The sequence below is a fragment of the Taeniopygia guttata genome, chromosome 1 (genome assembly GCF_048771995.1).
Source record: "Taeniopygia guttata chromosome 1, bTaeGut7.mat, whole genome shotgun sequence".
Lineage (NCBI taxonomy): Eukaryota > Metazoa > Chordata > Aves > Passeriformes > Estrildidae > Taeniopygia > Taeniopygia guttata.
Window position 1 is genome coordinate 77943619 of NC_133024.1, and position 15042 is coordinate 77958660.

General features: G+C 35.2%; 1 protein-coding gene across 1 annotated transcript in view; it reads left to right on the forward strand.

Annotated features, from left to right (window-relative positions):
• The window catches only part of ITGBL1 (integrin subunit beta like 1), a 122845-nt gene that overhangs the window by 50255 nt on the left and 57548 nt on the right, over positions 1-15042 (forward strand). Inside the window, exons 3-7 of the mRNA XM_002196071.7 lie at positions 2933-3079; positions 4886-5008; positions 7085-7225; positions 9947-10087; positions 14298-14444. Coding sequence (XP_002196107.5) covers positions 2933-3079; positions 4886-5008; positions 7085-7225; positions 9947-10087; positions 14298-14444 — 699 coding nt within the window. The remainder of the gene's footprint in view (positions 1-2932; positions 3080-4885; positions 5009-7084; positions 7226-9946; positions 10088-14297; positions 14445-15042) is intronic.

Consider the following 15042-nt stretch of genomic DNA (forward strand, 5'->3'; position numbering starts at 1 on the left):
TTATGTTTTTTAGTGATGTTCTGATTTATTTGTGTTTAGCATTTATTTGTGTTGCAGTTTTTTTTTTTTTTTTTTTAATGGAATGAATATATCATCACTTTGAGATGCAGCTTTCTTGACCAACTATTTAGTGAAGTCTTATGTGTCACATTCTCAAATACCTGGGTCTACCGCTTATTGCTAAAATTTAATTTATGGGAAGATGCAGTCTCACCTCATAGCTTTCATAGTGATAGTTACTCCTTATTTTCTATTTCCTGATATTATTTGCTTTCTAAATAATGCAGAAATTTATACACAACAAAACCTTTCTGAAAGAAACCCGGTGAGAAAACTTATGTGCTTTCCCTAATTTTCTTACAGTTTATTGCATACTTGGTTTATACTTTATCACATCATTATTTTTGTCACGAGGAAGGCAATAATATTGGTACACGTGGATGTGGGAGAAAAGCAAAGGGATTTCTATGTCAAACTGACTTGCAGATCAATTGCACCATCCATGTGACAGGGAAGATGCAGGGAGATACACAAGCTATTGCAGGCAGTTATGGACTTCTACATTTTAATATAGACCTTTCACCCAAATTTTTGGGCAGAAAATTGCCATTGCTTTGCAATTAAAAAAAAAATCCAAATGGCAAAATTAATATATTTTAATTTTGGTGAAAATCATGTGTGCAATTTTACAAATTCATATGAGTTAGATTCCTGACAGTTTCTTTCTGTTGCATGAAAATGATCTTCCATTATTTCTCAAAGTTTTATTAATTACAGTTTTTGGTGTTTTCTTGTTAAAGCCAGGAGACTCCTCTGTATAACCTCTCTCTCAAAAATATTTTATTAATTTTCTTTCAACAGTGTTGCTTTTTAAGTAAAATTATTTGTTCCCTTCATGCATCATGTGTTATATTAGTGCATTTCTGAGAGAGGTTAGTGCTGCTGGACCATTGCTAATAACTGATATGAAGTAACTTCTGCCTTACTCTCTGCCTTACTCTCTGCCTTACTCTCTGCCTTACTCTCTGCCTTACTCTCTGCCTTACTCTCTGCCTTACTCTCTGCCTTACTCTCTGCCTTACTCTCTGCCTTACTCTCTGCCTTACTCTCTGCCTTACTCTCTGCCTTACTCTCTGCCTTACTCTCTGCCTTACTCTCTGCCTTACTCTCTGCCTTACTCTCTGCCTTACTCTCTGCCTTACTCTCTGCCTTACTCTCTGCCTTACTCTCTGCCTTACTCTCTGCCTTACTCTCTGCCTTACTCTCTCTGCCTTACTCTCTGCCTTACTCTCTGCCTTACTCTCTGCCTTACTTCTGCCTTACTTCTGACTTACTGTCATTTAGATATGGGAATGGGAAAATTAGTCCTACTTTTATTAGAATATCTTTTCTTCACCAGCAGACATCAAACTGTTAAATCACAAGAGTGCCTAAGGTAGAAAATGCAAAGTCATAGTGACAAGCTTTCTTCAAAGAAAGGAAAATGGGTATGTTTTTTTTCTAAGCTAACCTAGGATTTACCACCACTTTCTGGAATAGTTGTATGCTATTGTGTGTCAATGAAGCAGAATAGTCACTAGAGTAGGTTTTTTTATTCTGTATTTTATATCCTTTTTTTTTTCTTGTACTTTACCAATGAAGCAATTCAGCATTTTTTAAGATGGAAATTCATGTTTTAAAACAAGAACTAACATGGTCTCTTAAGTTTTTGGTTTATGTTTTTTGCAGCTATTAAACTGTATCTTGTCTTAGGACCATGTTGGAAGGCAAGCAAAGTTTTCTTGAGCAACAAAAAAGACAACCTTTTCTAATTAAAATTGTCATTTACAATAGTTATTTAAACTCCTTCTTACTGGCAGTAGACTGGGCTTGTATTTTTCAGGCAGCTAATTCTAACCACAGGAACAGATACATTTAAAATAGACTGCAATTAGATTCTGGTTTTAAGATACAGTGATAAGATGGGAATATTCTGTAGTCAGATATATATTCAAAAGATATTTATTTTAAAATTTAATTCTCTGTTTAAAAGAGATGCATTTTTTTTTTTCACATTTACTACCTAAAATTGTAAAATGCTAAAGAATGAAGTACTAAAAATTCGCTCCTGGAAGTTAGTGTAAAAAAAATGATACTTTGTATGCAACATAAATAGTGAAAATTGTCCAGCTGCATATCCACCAGCCCCTCCAAGTCCTTTTGGGCAGGGCTGCTCTTGATCTGTTCATCCCCCAGCCTGCGTTGATACTGGGGGTTGCCCCCACCCAGGGGCAGCACCTTGCATTTGGTCTTGTTAAACCTCATGAGATTCCAAGGGACCTTCTTCCTGAGCCTGTCCATGTCCCTCTGGATGGCATCACATCCTTCAGGTGTGTCAACTGCACCACTCATCTGCAAATTTGCTGAGGATGCACTTGATCCTTTTTCCTGTGTCATTAGGAAGATAATCAGTATAACACTGGCTGCAGCACTGGTCCCTGAGGGACTCCAGCTGTCAGTGGTGTGCTCCAGGACTCTGTGCAGTTGACCACTGGCCTCTTGATGTGATCACCCAACCAAGTCCTTACGCACATAACAGCTCCCCCATCAAACCCATCTCTCCTGTTTAGAGAAGGATGTCGAGGGGGTCAATGTCAAATGCTCTACAGAAGTTCAGATAAATGACATCTGTAGCTCCTCCCTCATCCACTGATGCAGTCACTCCATCATAGAAAGGCACAGGCTGGTCACGCAGGCCTTGTCCTTGGTGGAGCCATGTGCTGGCTTTCTCCCTGCTATTTTTAATTGCATATGAACTGTGTTAAGTTAATCTGTTAGTCATGTTCATTTAAAAATGTAATTGATGGAATCTATTTTAAAAGCTGGATAAGAAAATACCACTTTCTGAATGAGAAAAGAAGGGTCTTGACACACTCTTTCCTTCTTTTGCTAGGCCATGGAAAGTGTGACTGTGGGAAGTGCAAATGTGATGAAGGCTGGTATGGTGAAGCTTGTCAGTATCCAGCTACTTGCAATCTTACACGGAGGAAAAGCAATGAAATGTGCAAGAATTCTCAAGATATCATCTGTTCTGGTGCAGGTAAGATGTCTTTTGTTACTTTTGATACCTTAGTGCTCTCCCAGTGTTATCTTGAGAATCACTGTGATTTCTAAGTAGTAATTTTGTATAGTATGTTTCAAGAGACTGAGCTGTAGCTGTAGGCGTACTAAAATGTTTAATTTTCCTATAGGCTTATTTCTGTGCATATAATGTACACTGATTAGGAACACCTACTTTAGTGCTCTGATTTATCTACAGCTGTTTTGCGTTGATGAAACTGCAACTGTGTCATTTATTTTCCTCATCAGAATGTTGTTGTAATGCTACTAACACAGAAGATGATGTAATTTCTTTCAAGTGTTTGTGTTTACAGAATGCAGAAATGACACTTTTAAATATTTTTCCTGGACATTTATAAGCTGTGCAACTTCTTGAGACACTTTTGAGTTGTACCTGTGATTATTAAAATCAGTTGTAGAAGATGTGTTGAACCATTTAAAGGAGCATTTCCATCTTCACTGTTCTGATTTGGTAATGCTCTCTTCTCTAATTGTTTAGTTTTATGACCATCCTAACTTAAATAGGTCTTTTCCTAAAAAAAAAAAAATTCAGAGGTAAACCAAATGGCCTTTTAGAAAACCTCATTGAAGAATGGTACCATTTTAAAGGGCATTTTCTACCAATTAAGTTTTGAGACCAGAAATTGCCTTCTGGTTTTTCTATTACATTGACCTCCAAGTGGAAAAATTTTTCAAGAATGCCACTTCTGCTTACTATTGCTTTAATTTCTGTTGGAATCCACACAAGTAAATTTCTCACAAATTAATTGCTAACATGAGCAAAGAATCCCAAGGATTTGTGGGACTTGTTAGAGAGAAGGTAGTACAGGGTAAGAAACCAGTTTAACGTAAAACTATTATCACGCAGCATACTGAGTAAATAATATACTCAATTTCTAACAATAGATATATGAAACTTGCTATTGAAAGAGCCATGAGAGATAGCTAAATGAGACTCTGACTTTCAAAATTAAGTATAGTTCATTCTGCTTAGTCAAAGGTCTTAAAAAAGAGCCCGTTTCTTTCCTTGGTTAGAAGTGGCCCCAGTCTTCACAGGAGACCACTGACCACAAGGCCCCAGTAATATAATATTGCACAAAGTTCCCACCCTTTCAATTTTATAAAAGGTTGGGACAAGGTTTTTTTTTATATCTGTGGCATAGTAATACTTTTGTTTCTAATGTCATTTTAATGTGGTTGTGATTTTCTTTTTTTTTTTTGACTGTGGAACTCATTCATACAATCATTTATGATCTCAGGTTAGATAGACCCTCTGAGGGAAAAGATGGGATTTTTCTTTCTCAGGGAGCAATAAAAGAATTTCTTCCTATTCCGGAGGGCAGGTCATGGAAGGAGGGAGCCACTGAACTGAGGGGCAACTCCCCTCAAAACACCAAGGAGCAAATGTGTGACATGATGAGCAGAGATCTGGTTACAAATCCATTTGTATCCTTTACTGCATTGCCTGAGTGCTCTGGCTTTTCATTATGTCAGAAAGTTTTTGTTTGTTTGTTTGTTTTTGTTTGTTAGGTTTTTTGTGTGGTTTATTCTGTGAAAAAAAAAAAAAAACAACAGCTTTACACTTCCAAGGCACTTGAATGCTCTATCTCTGTACAGCTAAGATTAGGTTTTTTGTTGATATGGATAATTTCTGAGTCTGTCTTTATTTGTGTGGATCTTCAGATTTCAGCCTTCTCAGAAATAAAATATATACCATCTCTGACACACTAATGAAACTCTTTCTATAATCTGCAATAATTGGGTAATGTTTCTTAAATGTTTACAGGCACATGTCAGTGTGGCAGGTGCCAATGTGCTAACTCAGAAGAAAATGGACTGGTATATGGCAAATTTTGTGAATGTGATGACAGAGAATGCATCGATGATGAAACAGGAGAGATTTGTACAGGTATGTATGTTAATGACTGCAAGAAGAGTGAAGATGATTAATATAGGCTCTTATTTAATTGCATGGTTCTACAAAATATCTTTACTGAATATATGACTTAAAATAAAAGTAACTCTATTTGCAAGACTTCACACTGCAAATTCTAAGTGCAAATTTCAGATGCAAAAATGAGCTAACCAAAAGGTTAAAGAATGAATAAATCCTGTGACATTCTCCTCTTTTGGGAAGAACTGCAAAGAGGATTGTACAAGATAATTCACTAAGGTAATTCATAGCTTAGTGTGTCTGTCTTCAGTAGACTATATGAGGAATGTGAATGCCTTGTGGCACATATGAGAGAGAGCAGAATTGACAACATATGAAAAAAAAAAAACCCAGGAAATAGATTATTAGGAATTTTGTCAAGGAAGCAAAAATTAAAAATACCAGGAATAAATGTAGGATGATAAAAGCAGGAAGATACGAAGAGAAAGGAATGAATAATGAATTTAATCTGTGATAGGAAAGGCAGGAAAATAAGATGGAATGAACTCTGCTGATGGATAGAAAAGAACCAAAATTCAAACTGTTCTTTCATGTCATTATAAGGCAGGAACCTGGAAATTCAATATATTGCAATACACACCATTTATGGTATTATAAATGCTGTTGCCTGTGTTGAGAAGGAGGCTTGTCCTTGAGCTGGAAGGTACTACAAACATTGTTCAAGCTACACATATGCAAATTGTGTCCATATGCTGACAAGAGTGTTCCAGTCTTGTTTTTTTTGACTTCAGTTGAAACTTTATCAGTCAACTAACCATCACTTTTTTATTTGAGGTTTGGAGTCAAGTTGCAGCTCATTTTTGAGAGTATCATATCTTCTAGCTAAAATTGAATTCTGGTCCTGGTATTTTTCTTAAACTAAAGCTTTTTTACTCTAAGGGAGTGATTTTTTTCTCCTGCCAAGAGCAAAGGCAAATTTTATCATTTAATTGATATTTATCTGAGAAGTATCAAAGTGTGAGTGAAGAATGAAGTATTGATATTTTAATCTGTGAAAATTGCCTCTAGATCAAATCATTATACTCCTTTAGTATTTTTCCTCTTCTTTTTTGCTACTGTTCACAATCAACCTTTTCATAATAATTATTTTTTATTCTCTATGTTGTATTATTTAATTAAATTAATTGGTTTTTCACATTTAACCAAATGTAATGAATATTCCATATATAGATGCAAAAAACAGGAAAAATTGTATTCAATAATTTGCAGTCTTAATTATCAAGACTATAAATTGACCAGATTGTGATAGAGATGGCCAGGTCTACTAAGCTCAAAGGAAGAAAGAACAAGATCCTGATTTGATCCTACTATTAAAGAGTTAACTTTTGGCTCTAAGATTAGTAAGAATTGCAACTACTTAATTTAAAAGCTTTGTTCTTTGAAGCACATGGCACATGTGCCTTAGCAGATGAAAATATTCTGGATCTGGTTTCACCCAGATAATGCAACCATCTTTTTTGAGATATGTATATTTTGTTAAATGAACATCTGAAAGAATTTTGAAAAGACGTCTCCTTGATGAACTGGTTTAGCCATGTTTTAAAGTCTTCTTGACAGAGGGGAAGAAGAAGGGAAGCCATATACAACATAGTCGGTGTGTAATAAATCAAGATGTCTTTACTTCAGGTAGCTGAGGAGTCAAGAACACACAAGGTGTTCTTAGACATGCCAAGTATGTGTCCTACCTTGATGTGTAAAGCTATGCTTAAATTTTAATTATTACAGTCTTCAAAAATTACCCATAAAGTAAAAAAAGAAATGTTTACAAGTATAAAAATTATGTTGTCTGTTAGTGTTTCTTGATTAGATTTAATCTATGATTAAAGGAAAACCCCCCTCTAAAATAGAGGGGAAAAGTATAGTTCTGATTTCCTTTGTCTGATTTTATGTATTCATACATGATCTATAAATTGTTTCTATTCTGAATCTAGCAGTAAAACTTTTTAAAGGAAAATATAAAAACAGTTAAATTGATAATGCCTTTTAAAAACTTGCCTCTTTCTCCCTGTACAAAATTTGTTTTGGCTTAAGGCCATGGAAAGTGTTACTGTGGAAACTGTTACTGTGAGGCTGGTTGGCATGGAGATAAATGTGAATTCCAGTGTGACATCACCCCCTGGGAGATCAAGAAAAGATGCACATCTCCAGATGGCAAAATCTGCAGCAACAGAGGTGTGTCATTTGCATGGACCTTCTACACGTGTTTATAGTTGGCTTTTATTTCACTCTATGCATTCTCTACAGTAGGACATAGACTGTGTTTGCTGAGTTTCTACTTGCTCTCACCTATTTCAGCTCTGGATAGACACTTGCAACTGGGCAGATACCTGTGTTTAGGTATAAACTTACACAAATCCACATCCACTTCTTGATTAAGCGAACTCAACTTGTTCCCATTCTTTATTTTTGTAGTAAACTGAGAAGGATAATTTGGTATTTCGTGCATATTTGTTTTGCTAAGAGGTTTAGTTTGCAAAATAAAATATTACCAGATTTTTGACTTTGAATGGACTGGTGCTGTAAGGTCACAGAACTATATGTCAATTCCCACAGTGGCATCGGGAAAATGAAAACATGAAGCATTTAATTTCCACTACAACCAAAAAACACCTGTGAAGTGTGCAGTAACAATGCTGTGGAATGTATAGAGATGGAAAAGTAGACTTCACACAGTTTCTCTAACTACATAAGGTTTTATCTGCACAGTTTTGGAATTTGAATTTTACCTTATACTTCTGTCTAATTTTGCCTTTTTGGGAAAAAAAAAAAAAAAGAAATAACAAAACCCCACAAAATAAGGTTGCTTTTCACTAGCTGCTGTGAACAAGGAGCTAAAAAAATAGTGGTTTTTTGGCAATAGACCAGAATAATTATAGTAATACATAAGCAAGAGTCACATAGATACCTCTCCTAAAAACATCTCTACTGAAAAAACATGCTGTATTGTGAACATCTAGTCATCAAGAGAACATTTAGAAAACTCTCTTCTCATGATTAGGCTGAAATTGAAAGTTTGGCTCAAATGCAGAGATCATGTAGGCTCATTTAGTCGCGGGACTTCAGCATAAAATTTTTGTGTAGTTCTGGAAATAATAGATATCAAAGTATCTTCATATCAGATGCTTTCTTTGCACTGAGAAAGTAATTTCTTGGCAAAGAATTTCTTGTCAAAGCAAGCTTTTAATCAAATTTGAAATTTTAATCTGTGATTATTTCTTTAAACTGGCATTGCAATAGGAGAAATTGTGTGAATAGCATTGCGATAGTCTGAGTAGCTGCAACCTCCAATAAAAAGGTACATTTGTGATACTTCCATGCCTTTAGCCTTTCATGTATTTGTGATTTAATCTTCATAAGAATTTCGTAGGCTTCTGATATTGTGAAGTTACTTTCCAACAAGGTATTTCTGCTCCATTTGGTCCTACTCACCCAATTTTCTGTACTTATACATCTTGTGATATAAGTACGGTTCATCTTGTCAGTCTTGAGCTTTCTAAAAATCAAATATTAAGGCAAACCTTGATGCTCACCCTTCTTCAGCTAAGATGGATAAATTGTTCTTATCTTTTCCCCTGCACTATCTAGTCAACCAGTTTAGAGCACATGTGAAAATTTAGATTTTTAAACTTTGTTGGGATTATGTTCTGCATTCTGACATCCAGGACAGCTGATCTAAATTAACTCTGAAGTTGTTTCTGGGAGGATTAATCACTCTCCAGAGGCATTTCCTTGTTCTGTTTGTTTGTTGTTTTGTTGGTTGAATGTTTTTTTTCTTCTTCAGTAATGTCACTGAATTGTGAAACTATAAAAAATTAGGCACAAATTTCTTGAGGGCTGTCTCAGGGTTTTTAACAGAATAGAGGGCAGCAGCTCTTTATGTTCATTCATATCATGCATGCTGGGTTGTGTAGACCCGCTCCTTTCATTAGAGAATGTGCCTATATCTATGTGTACTGCTTAGTCATCCTGTCCTGGTGCCCTCAAATATTATATTATATTGTTTAGAATAACCTAAATAAGATGGCAAAGGTGTTAGCAGAGTAGCAGAAGGTGAAGACACTCTGCAAGAAATGAACTGTGTGCATCAGTAAGGTCAGGCTACTTCTACGAGCCTTTAGCGTCTCAAAAAAGTAATGAGTGTGCTCCCTGAAGCATATTTGAATTTCTGAATAAGGAAAATATCTTTTTTTGTTTGGTTAGGGGTTTTTGTTCAGATTTTCCTTAATAAGTAGGACGCGTATTCTCTGCATATTAGTAAAATATGCAAATTTGTTTTCTGTTATTCAAATTTCTTCTTATTATAAACAATGTGTGTGGTCCTGAATATTGACTTGGGAAAGTGGAGAAGTATCCTTTCATGTAGATCTGTGCTGCTGTTCTTCTTAGGTAAAGAATGACCTCCTAGACTTTTTCAGCTGTGTTAGTTTGGATTCTCTTGTAGTTTAAATGTTTATGCTTTAACAACCATTAATTATCCCCTGTGCCCAAGCCCAAGTCATTTAAACAGAATTGATTTTTATTGTCATTACTGACAGGGCAAATTACTGTTGATCCCAAAGATGTACAACTGTTCTGTGAGCTATATTTTTGTTGACTCCTAGCAAGGCTCAAGAGCAAAAATAAACATGAAGAGGAAGCCAATTTGTTTAAATTATTGCTACTAAATAATTAAGAAGGTTTCAAATCATAGAAGATGAGCACACACTCAAGATTATCACTTGCAAAATTGCATTATCACTTTGAAATTGCATTTCTGTGAAGGCTGAAAATTCACAAGTGTAAATTCCTGTAATCAAAGTTACTCTAAATTACACAGTTAATCTTCTATCTCTGTGTCACTTTCTATTTTTTGGTGCTTTTTTAACTGTCTTTTTTTTTTTTTTACCCTTCTAGGCACATGTGTATGTGGGGAATGTACATGCCATGATGTGGACCCAACTGGTGACTGGGGAGATATTCATGGAGATACTTGTGAGTGTGATGAAAGAAACTGCAAAGCAGTGTATGACAGATATTCTGATGACTTCTGTTCAGGTAAGGTTTGTGTATAAAGGGGACATAGGTGTAGTTTTATAAAAAAACCTTCCAACTGGTCTGATCTTCCTCTTCCCTAGTGCAACAATTCTCATTTTCCTATCTTAAAACATGCCAAGCTTGGGTGGCAGGAGGGGGCTTTTTAAATTAAAAACATAATTCTGTATTTTTTTTTCCATGCCATGTAACAAAATCCTGTTAAGTATTAGTTTCTTTTAGGTGCCCATCTCCCTTCTAATAGCCTTGTGTTCAGTGTAACCTAACATGAACTGGATAATGGTTGAAAATTAAAAATATGCATATATCCTTTCATGGGAAAATTTGATTTTGAAAGTTCGTTAGGTCCGCTTATGTTTGTTATTTCATTTTATATGACAGGGAGATGATAATCAAGAAGAAGAAATTCAAGGAAGAGTAAATAAATGAGTCAATGAAAAACAGTCCCCTGAGAATACAAATTGACATAAGAACAAGTAGAGCATCAATACTTGAAAAATATGAATATGTGGCTCAGCTGCACTTCTGTAGCTGTACCCTCAACTGCACATCTTAGACACATCCATCTTCCTTTTTCTTCTACTTGGACTTGTGAGCATTATACTCAAAATAGTTGACATCCACCAATCCATCAATCCATGGCTTTGCAGCTTAGATGTTCCATGTACCAGCTAACGAAAGCTGAGATTCTGGGAGAGACCTTGCATGCAATTTTGTGTGGATGCTAAGATGCCAATACTAGGCAGGAGAGAAGGACTTTGTTCAATACAGCATGCAATTAGTACACACAGAAATCCTCCTAAAGCAAATGAATGTGATTTCAAAGGGACTTTACAGATTGGAGGATATCAGCTTCAATTCATCCTGTAGAAATCTGATCTGGCCTAATAAATAACAGGAAAAATGCAGACACATCAAGGTGACTAATGATGATTTAATATATTTTCCTCCTATTCCTAGAGTGACATATGTTCCATAGAAAGATCATTGGAGTTGTCTGTAACAGAAAAAGACAGCTGAAACCAGCATGATAAATAAAATTTTCAGCCTTTTCTTTGCCTGTTTAAAAAGTGAAAAGTTTCTAAACAGTTGTGGGATATTTTTGTGGGTTTTTTTTGTTTTGTTTTTAATAATTTTAGAGGATTTGCTAGCTAATAAAATGGGAAAAGAAGCTTTTCAAAAAACTTAAGTGACTTAATTTAGTAGTTACTCTTCAACCACTTGCAGATATTATATATTTATTTAATGGTTTATTTAATGAGTAAACTAGAATGATGTAGAGCTGTGTGCAGTCACGAAGTCCTGAGAGCAGCAGGAAGATTGACTTTGTTGTCAGTTTTTGAATGTCCCACTCTGTTACTGTCAGGGTTTTTAGCACTTGGGGACTAATCAAAACATCAGCATCTCCTAAAGAATGCAAAGCTACAAAGCATTTAGAACAAGGTAAATGCATTCTGTTGTTAACAGTGAACACAAGAGTTTCAAACGGAATTAAATTAAAGCATACCTGTGGCATCTACAACTAATGCTGTATAAGAAAAAGTCATGCTTAAATTCCCCCTTTCCTGGACATTAATGCCTTTGCAGCTGCTGCTGCCCAGGTTGGTAATGGTTGTAAGAAAGCAGAGGATAAGAATGCACAGACAGTTTCAAAGGAGCTTGGGGGAAGATATTGCCATTTGGCATTGGATTAAGTACTGGTATATTGTTCTTTATTACTCAGACATAACTGTAAACAAGGAAAACTGATATATAAAAGGAGGGACGTATGACGTGCTTAATGTGACTAAAACTCAAGTTGAAGTATAGTTTTATTTTTCCATCTACTCATCAAAAATTTTAGTACTAATTATTTTTATCCATTCCCTTTCCATTATGTTTTAGAAAAGTCTAATTTAGTCTTAGCTGGCCATCCAAATATACATTCCTAAAATAGATTGTGCAAAAAAAATCCATTTGCACATGAAGCAATGTGAACAATATCTTCCAGTCCTGCTGTTTAGTCTTGTTTCAGAAATAGAAAAGATGCGTAAGTTTTAATTTTGGTTTATTGTGGTAGGCAGAATATGCAATTAACAGAGAAATTGTAGTGGGACAGGTTTTTTAATTGCTTGTATGAAATAAATTTACTTGCTGCACAAAGTGTACATGCATTAGGTGTATCTGCAAAATATCCTCATTGTTTCTCACAATTATTTGTAAATTGATTTGGGATGAATCCAAGAGTAATTAGTTAGATTAGGGAAAATAATCCATCTCTTGAAATCTTCATCAGAGATGATACAAAATTTTCTTGTCTTGTTTTGTCTTCCTAATAGGTAGAGACAGAAAACCACTTTGTCCTGAGTCGCATGGAGGAATTATAGGAAATCCTGTTTTAATGTAAAGAGTTTTACTGTGACTGAATGAAATTCCATATTTATTTAATAAAATACAAATGACAGGAGTTGACAGTCCTAATGTGAGGATTTAACATCCACAAGGGCAGCTCCCTCCAGAAGCTTCATATGGCTTGAGGTGACTGTTATTTCACAGTACATCAAATTGACAACTGGATGCCTTCTTTTAACACCTGAAGTACCATTCAGAATATTCCTGAATTATTGTCTTTCTGAAGTCTTCTTGACATTAAAGTAATTATCTTCGTTTAAAGAGATAATAGCTTTCATGACTTGACACAGAAAGAAAACAAGCTTCCATTAAGAAAATGTGTATGTTCACACATTTCATTAGCTCCTTTGCTGTGGCTTTAGCAAAGAAACTATTGTATGAAAGTACCTAATCCTCCTATAAGTATCTGTCTGGGTCAGGGATCATAAATCCAATTCACAACTTGTCAGCAGGTACACATGAAAGCAAAGGAAAGAATCATGAGATCAGATAATGATTTTTGTTGGAAGGAACTTTAAAAATCACCTGGTTCCAACCACTGCCATGGGCAGGGACACCTTCCAGTAGACTGGGTTGCTCAAATCCCCATCCAGGCTTCCCTTGAATATTTCCAGGTGCAGACATCCACAGCTTCTCTAAGGCCACTTGTTCCAGAGCCTCACCATCCCCACAGTAAAGAATTTCTACCTAATAATCTAATCTAAACTCATCTGCTAAACAATAGGAAGCCTGTATGCTTTTCAAGGAAAACAAATAACTAATGTAAAGAAAAAGTTATTTTGTGAAATTAGTAAGACTTGTATTCTAGGAAGTAATCTGATGACACCTAGAATGATTACTTCCTCCCATTTTCTCCTTATGAACTAATAAATAAATATGCTTTATAAATTGGTACTAAAAGGCAAGTATGCTTAAAAAGAGATATGAAATCTCTGTTACTATGGTTTTCAAGAAGAACATGGATAGAAATGTGGACATGGGAGCATGCTTTGGTCCTGGGTCCAATGAATGATGACTGTGTGAAAATTGTGAGTGATCTAAACTACTGTCTGAGCTCATGAAAATAGATATTTGATTTTGTGGCAAGGAATGTTGTTTTGCTGATTCTCAGGCTTTTCTCAGGTACGTTTTGCATTGCCAGAAACTCAATGCTTTTTACAAAGAGCATCAAGAGAGAGAAGGACAAATATATTTTTTTTCTTGGTTTTTCTTGAGAAAAGCTCAAGAAAACTTGCACATGTTTGCATTTATATAGAGGATAAAGATATATAGATACCAAAAACCACATCCAACTGTCCTATTGGAATGAGACTTGATTATGTCCAATATTTCACTGTTTTAGTATTTGTATATAACTGTTTAGTAGAAGGCACTGGTTTGAGGCTTGGAATTGAAGTGACAATGCTTGTCTCTAGTGGATCATGTTAATTGCAAGTAGATAAAAAATACTGTTGGTATATTTCTTAGAGAATATGCTGTAACCATGGTAGAAAAAGAACCTAAAAATAAATTAGATATTGCCTTATGACATTGCAGTTTTCCAAACAGTGGTGAAATGTGTATTTTTAATCTCTCTTTCACCCTTTTGCATTCAATCATGTGTGAAGCGGCTAAAACATTCCTTAAGCAAAAAGCAGAAAAGGGAATATGGCTCAAATTGAATGGTTTTTCAGAAACAAAAGTAGATATAGTCATTTGGTTGTATTTTTTTTGCCAGTATCATTACTGAATGAAGCCCCAACTTTGATAAAGTTCATCCAATTAAGAGTTTTTTATACCTCATCAGAATGGAGGTTAATCTTTAATTGTATTCATTATAAAGGTCATGGACAGTGTAATTGTGGAAGATGTGACTGTAAAGAAGGATGGACTGGGCAAAAATGTGAACATCCAGATTCATGTCCAATGTCAGTTGAAGAAAGCACTAAGAAATGCCAAGGAAATTCTAATTTGCCTTGCTCTGGAAGAGGTAAGCATATTTCTGGAAGAATTTTCGTGCCCTTTAAAGGTACTTCCATTAAAACAATTCTTATAGGTGTCCAGCATTACAAGTCGTGAAAAATGTGTACCTTCTTGGCTTACTGTGCATGAATCACACCTGTACAACTTGTGAGTTAGGAGAAGGGAAGAGAAGAATACAAAGGTCACCTATTTTTCCCGCTTTGTGTTTTATTTTACATGTCTTAACATTTATTTTGGAGGTTTTTAAGGGTGCTTTGAAAATTGCTGTAGTTAAGTCTTTACTAAAGATACATTAAAAATATGGATTTATTCTGTGCATTTTTTGGCAAAAGCAGCATGAGATTTTCAGCCTGTGTAAAATGTTATGGCACCATTGTGATAAGGGCTGTTCAGATTTCCTTTAAGAAACTGCCCATTAAGTGCAGGACTGACTTCTCTAAAATGCAGCTGTGCTTCAGCATAGTTTGCTAGTTGGCCATTGGCTTTTAATTTGAAAGCATTTCTATTTGACACTGTAGCCTTTTCAAGAGCTTTGACTAAAAATATATACTAAGTCATACACACACTTAAAAAATACATTGCAAGCAATTTTTTTCAGAAGGAAA